The 7,034-nt window shown below is 44.3% G+C and overlaps 1 protein-coding gene across 1 annotated transcript in view; it reads left to right on the top strand.

Moving 5' to 3' along the window:
* The window catches only part of mafk (v-maf avian musculoaponeurotic fibrosarcoma oncogene homolog K), a 6,946-nt gene extending 4,752 nt beyond the window's left edge, over nt 1-2,194 (top strand). The window contains exons 2-3 of the mRNA XM_037689289.1: nt 1,363-1,441; nt 1,516-2,194. Of these exons, the coding sequence (XP_037545217.1) occupies nt 1,363-1,441; nt 1,516-1,953 (517 nt within the window). The 3' untranslated portion in view covers nt 1,954-2,194. The remainder of the gene's footprint in view (nt 1-1,362; nt 1,442-1,515) is intronic.
* The last annotated feature ends 4,840 nt before the right edge of the window (nt 2,195-7,034 follow it).

Raw genomic sequence — 7,034 nt, 5'->3', positions numbered from 1 at the left:
GTCCCCCAGGTGTAAAGAGGAGGAGTCCCCCAGGTGTAAAGAGGAGGTGGCCCCCTGAAGGGCAGTTCCTGATATTTAAAAGTAGCAGACATAGCTGTTTTCAGTTTTCGGCCAAATGAGCAAAGAACTGTCTGTAAAAGTGGACACACATGACAAACACGTGAAACGGGACATCTACAGCCTCGAAAGCTTCAGCTCAGAGACAATATTTGTCCTCTCACCGCGGTATCACTTATACTCACCTAAAGTGTTTAGTTGGCAGAAATGTGTCGTCAGCGTGAGCTAAATATATCCAGGCAGTTAAATAAGGGCATTGAGCAGCTCAGGGAAGCCCAGCGTAAGAGGATCCCACTGGAGACAGACAGTCTAAAATCGATGGACGGCATTGTCTCACAGTAAAAATACACGAGTGACTATAAAGGAAAGTATTTCCCTGTGACACTGCAGCTCCTGGAATGTTCCACAGGCGTGTGCTCGGTGAAGTTCATCATCACCGTCAATGTTGTTCTCATGTTTTGATGTGTGGTGAAGAGGCCGAGGGTCCGAGCCCGCGCAGCTCTGGATCCAGGTTCAAGGTGCAGTTTAGGGATTCATCACATAAACCAAGTGATTTGAAGAACTCGCGCTGTTCCACGTCATGAACAAATGACTTGTTCTTATTCGGACTAGATCTGGACTGCGCTGTGGTTCTGAATGAGACTGGTTTACCCTTTGGGTGACCATGTGACTCACGCTCCCACGCCCATTGTCAGGGTGTTTCCATGGTAGCTGTCGTGCACGGAACAGTGCACGGCAAGTCAAGCTGAGGGGACGTCGGCCTCGCAGCGTCCAGCTCTGGATGTTTGCTTCTTTTCATTGGTCATTGCAGCAGCCTGCACGTTGTGGCACCAGGACGATTCTGTATAAAATGACTCATGAGTTTCATGATTATTACAAATATGACACATTTGTCATTTGAGTCTAGTGAAGTGGAGTGGAGTGGAGTGGAGTGGAGTGGAGTGGAGTGGAGTGGCCCACCTTCCTGTGTTAAGGAAAGCTCAGAGTTCAGTTGGTGTTTAATGGTTTCATACTGCCACCTGCTGGTGTCTTTGGGACTTGCACAACAAAACACTAAAAACACTGCATGATGCAACTCCAGAGAGATTTGAGCTGAAGTGTTTTTCTTTATATTCACTCCATGAACTGAGTTTTATGTCTGACTTTACATACTTTTTGTGATCATGTTACTTTGTTTAGGTACAGACTGTAATTCCAAAAGTCTCAACTTAGACATGACTAGAGTGAAATGATACAAAACACCCTCCAGTGTGATTATTATGTACATATATATATGTATATATATATTTGTGTTTGATCCTTCAGTGCTCCTTCAGTGAGGTTCTGGTCCGTTTTCTGCATGCAGGGAATGACGACTCCTTTCAAGCCAAACAAAGCTTTAAAGGTAAACGTGGGGAGTTTCAGAGAAGCTTCACAGTTTCTCCGTGCACTTCTTCATTTATTCCTCGTGTCTTGCAGGTGAAGAGGGAGACGGGCGAGAATGCCCCGGCGCTCAGTGACGATGAGTTGGTGGCCATGTCTGTGCGGGAGCTCAACCAGCACCTGCGTGGGCTGACCAAGGAAGACGTCGTACGGTTGAAGCAGAGGAGGCGGACCCTCAAAAACCGAGGCTACGCCGCTAGCTGTCGCATCAAGCGCGTCACCCAGAAGGAGGAGCTGGAAAGACAAAAGATGGAGTTGCAGCATGAGGTGGAGAAGCTGGCTCGGGAGAACGCCAGCATGAGGTTGGAGCTGGACGCCCTGCGAGCCAAGTACGAAGCCCTGCAGTGTTTTGCCAGAACTGTGACCCGAGGGCCGGTGTCACCGGGGAAGGTGGTCACCACCAGCGTCATCACCATTGTCAAGTCCACCAACCACAACAGCACCAGCCCAACCTCGTTCTCTGCTCCCTCCTAGTGCCTGACAGGACCGGGCTCCTCTGTGTCCCCCCCTGCTCCTCCTTGGTTCTGACCCGCCTGCTCCTGTACTGAGAGGATGCTCGGGAGTTTGTTAGACTGAGGGATGGGCTGTGTTGGCAAAGCTCTCTGTGATTATGCTGCATTCATGGTCCTTCTGTCTCTAACACAATCTACACTGTTCACCCCCCTGTCCCTGACGACCCCCCACCCTCAGCACCGGCAGGTTCAGGCCTCTCTGACCCATGACTGATGGCACAAATGTGCTTTAACTCCACCGTAACATCCATTTAGGATTCAATTCAATTCAGTTTATTCATAAAGCTCCAAATCACAACCAAGTTGTCTCAGGGACTTTACAGGAACATTCACACACTTAGTAAAGTTCTCTATCTAAGGAATCCAGCAGACAAGTTGAATCTTGGCTTCGTCTCAGTCTCCCAACCTGAGCAAGCACGGTGGAGACAGTGGGAAGAAAAACTCCCTTTAACAGGAAGAAACCTCCAGCAGAACCAGCTCAGGACAAGAGACCATCTGCTTTGACCGGCTGGTTGAGAGGACAGGAAGGAGAGACAGACGAACACAGGATGGTAGGTCCAGGTATAGGTCCAGGTATAGGTCCAGATATAGGTCCAGGTATAGGTCCAGATATAGGTCCAGGTATAGGTCCAGGTATAGGTCCAGGTCCAGGTATAGGTCCAGATATAGGTCCAGATATAGGTCCAGGTCCAGGTATAGGTCCAGATATAGGTCCAGGTATAGGTCCAGGTATAGGTCCAGATATAGGTCCAGGTCCAGGTATAGGTCCAGGTATAGGTCCAGATATAGGTCCAGGTCCAGATATAGGTCCAGGTCCAAGTATAGGTCCAGGTATAGGTCCAGGTCCAGGTCCAGATAGGATGCAGATACGCAGCCTAGGACATAAAATCTGAGCGATTTAACGGGACAGTGATTTGTTGAGTCATTGTCAAATTCTATTTTTATATAAATTAACATAAAATATTGAACCGATTGAGCCTTTGAAGCCATGGCCTTAACGTGACGTACATGTGAGCTGCAGTTGGCACACGGAGCTTCATGATCGCTACGTTTAAGTTCAGGGGGATTTAGTGTCTGTTTGCTCTCTGCCTTCAAGAGAGAAACCAGGTTAACGCTCCGTCACGGATGTAAAATGTTTACAAAGAACACCAAATACTTTTACTAGTTTCTTACCTAAAATAGTAAATATGCTTCATTTAACCCAGGGGTGTCCAAATATTTTCATATGTGAGCAAAACTTTTCAAATTAAATGAGTCACGAGCCACCAAAATGTGAAAAAGTTAAATAAATAATAATAATAGTTAAAAGCGTACATATTTTTTGTGATTTTATTTTAAACTCAACGTAAACAACGCGATGTAAACAACGCGATGTAAACAACGCGACGTAAACAACGCGACGTAAACAACGCGACGTAAGCAACGCGACGTAAACAACGCGACGTAAACAACGCGACGTAAACAACGCGACGTAAACAACGCGACGTAAACAACGCGACGTAAACAACGCGACGTAAACAACGCGACGTAAGCAACGCGATGTAAACAACGTGATGCAAACAACACAATGTAAACAACCTGATGTAAACAACGTGATGTAAACAACGTGATGTAAACAACACAATGTAAACGATGCGATGTAAACACAGTGATGCAAACAACACAATGTAAACAACGCGATGTAAACAACGCGATGTAAACAACGCGATGTAAACAACGCGATGTAAACAACACGATGTAAACAACACGATGTAAACAACATGATGCAAACACGATGTAAACAACGCAATGTAAACAACGCAATGTAAACAACGTGATGTAAACAATGCAATGTAAACAACACAATGTAAACGATGCGATGTAAACACCGTGATGCAAACAACACAATGTAAACAACGCAATGTAAACAACACAATGTAAACAACACGATGTAAACAACACGATGTAAACAACATGATGCAAACACGATGTAAACAACGCGATGTAAACAACGCGATGTAAACAACACGATGTAAACAACACGATGTAAACACCGTGATGTAAACAACACGATGTAAACACCGTGATGTAAACAACACGATGTAAACACTGTGATGTAAACAACACGATGTAAACAACGTGATGTAAACAACACGATGTAAACAATATTTTGGAGAAAGAACAAAACAGTAATTCTGGTGGAGAAGGTGCAAGTCGTTGTAATGCAAAACGTTAAAAGCTTCATAAACATGAACCTTTTGTTAATTTATTTTTTACATTTAATTCATTTGACTTTATTGATTTATTGCCAAAGGATTGTATTAAACATAATACTTCTTATTTTGAGATATTATCATTATTTATGTGTTTTGCTGTTAAACATAAAAATTATATATAAAATGACATTAAATGAGTAAAATATTTTTGTACATGTGCATCCATCTGTGAAGCCTCTGGGCCAAAATGACATCATTCTTAAACTGCAAATGTGGGCCGCACAAAATCACTCGTAGGGCCACAAATGGCCCCGGGCCGCACTTTGGACACCCCTGATTGAACCCTTGAAGGTGGTTTCATTCACTCTTTAGAAAGAGGCATTTTAACTTGCGCCATTAGAAGACAAGTTGCAGACGTGACTGGAGAGAGTCGCAGTAAAACCGCGTCGCCCGTTTTCAGCCAACACTTGCACAAAGTTCAGGACTCGTGTCTCGCCTGCAGCTCGTTGCGTTCGGTTCTTTACATCCTAAAATTGATGCACCAGAGAGCAGTTTTAGTTTCATCGTGGCAGAAATGTGTTTCTGGTGGATACAGCTGGCGATATCTCGATATTTAAAAATTATTGAGATATATTTTTTTACGATATGAGATTATATCGCTGTAAATGATTTCCGGTGTGGTTTGAAAATGCTCCTGCTGTCGTGTTTCTCCCACGCGGCCCCTTCTTCTCCCTCCTTGAACACAAACCCAGCCCGTGAGCCGCGCTCCCCCGCAGGAGGAGGGCGGGAGACGTTCAGCACAACACGGGACATGCATGACGAGCAGCTCAGCCGGGCGTTCTGTCTGTCAGAGACGTTTGGATTGAAATTGTTGGACGAGGAGCAGAAGATGCAGATTTCTGTAGACATCGCTGAAAAGGTCAGAACTGATCTTTCACTGTAAGTGGAGCATGAAGCGCGTGAAGCTGCAGCTCCGACAGACTTCAGCCTCCTTCCCTGAAACAAGCCACACGTAGGCGTGCCGTGCCTCACGAGAGGAGCTCTGAGCCGTTGCATCATCAGCACTTTATCATGCCGTTAAAGACGCGGCCCTTAGCGGCTAACAAGACGGCTAACGCTCAACCATGTTGTTCCACAGCCGAGACTGGGACGGCGTGCAGTGACATGATGAAGTGCTCATGTATTCATGTCGCTGCTGCTCCTCTCGTGGTGAGGCCCAGCACGCCTACATGCAGTGGATTATTATTTAATATATGTAAATAAATGTCTAAAAAATATGAATATATGTAAACCGTTTATTTTTTAGACATTTATTTTGTACAGTTAATAAATGTGGCTGTGTGACAACTGGGACAAAGCTTTGACTCAGAAATATATTGTTGTTACTTTATGGAAAGAGAGAACTCTGGAGATATGTATCATACATGGCGCTTTCTGTTCAAAATATGGATATATTGATTTTGGTCCATATGGCTCCGCCCTGCAGTTGGAGAAAGACGGTGTTTGGGAGGTGATTCCAAGTCACAAGTTTCTTTGTTTTATCTAAAGACAAAAGTGATTTGATGCTTTTAAAACTCGAGTCAAATGTAAAGTTTGAACAGACTGAGCAAGTTTATTGTGTCGTAGAAGCACTTGAACTGTAAAGATGCAGTTTAAAGAAGAAGAGACTGAGCAACAGAGCTGAAGCTGCGAGGAGCCATCATCATCCTCATCATCATCATCATGAAATGTTGTGTGACTTCAGCTCAACCTCGTGCAGCTCCACGTGCTCTCAAGTGTCGAGGACTGCAGCACCTCGTGGTTGCTGCTAATCCATATTGGATATCATGGTAATCGGAGCGGCCTTTTATGAACCCGTTGGTCCATGCACTTCCTGTATATTACAGAATCTGATGAAGTCCGTCCGTAAAGAAATCATTCCTGCGGGTGTGGACACGTTGTGCTGGTGTTGGCTGCACACGCACGTCAGACGCACTCTTCTACCACCGAGCTCGTGACAACACTTTCACATAAAACATGAAACGGTGCAGTCTGTCGCTGAACCGTTGACTTTCTGTGATATTTAAATGTTCAGTGAACTTGAAGCTCTTCTCACACACGATCCAGTCCTAACGTGGAGTGACGTCAGTGGACACTGTTCACGTCACGACTTTGTCTTGACTAAAGAGGACACGACTTCTTCCTCGTTCCACAACCGCAACAAAAAGAGACAGTTTGGGGAAGTTTGCTGCTGCTGCTGCTGCCGTCCCACCTGCTGTGATGATTGAAGCGTGTTCTTCCTCTCGCTTGTTATTTTCACCTGATTTCTGCTCATACACAGCCTGCATATACATCTTACATATTCATATTCATTCATTCATATACATCTTACATATTCATATTCATATTCATTCATACATATACATCTTACATATTCATATTCATTCATTCATACATATACATCTTACATATTCATATTCATTCATTCATACATATACATCTTACATATTCTTCTACGTGTCCTTGAATCGGTGGGATTATGGAATCAGTCTTTGACGTCCAAATGTGCCTTTCAAATGACAGAAGTTGAATTGAACAAGTCACTTCATACTTCAGCTCTTTCTATTCAATTAATGATTCCCGTTTGTAGAATTAGACAGAGCTTATTAATTATTAATTACACCATGTTTGTAGAATTAGACAGAGCTTATTAATTATTAATTACACCGTGGTTCCACGCAGTCTGCAGCGAGTCCTTTCAACAGCTCAAAACACAAAGCATCGACTCCTCTGGTGAGAGTTTCCACAGGTGATGATGTGATCCAGCTGCTGTAAGTCCAGATGTGATCATGTGACCCAGCTGCTGTAA

This window comes from Nematolebias whitei, chromosome 15 (assembly GCF_014905685.2).
Source record: "Nematolebias whitei isolate Nwh7 chromosome 15, NemWhi1, whole genome shotgun sequence".
Classification (NCBI taxonomy): Eukaryota; Metazoa; Chordata; class Actinopteri; order Cyprinodontiformes; family Rivulidae; genus Nematolebias; species Nematolebias whitei.
This window is presented reverse-complemented; position numbering and strand designations above follow the sequence as displayed.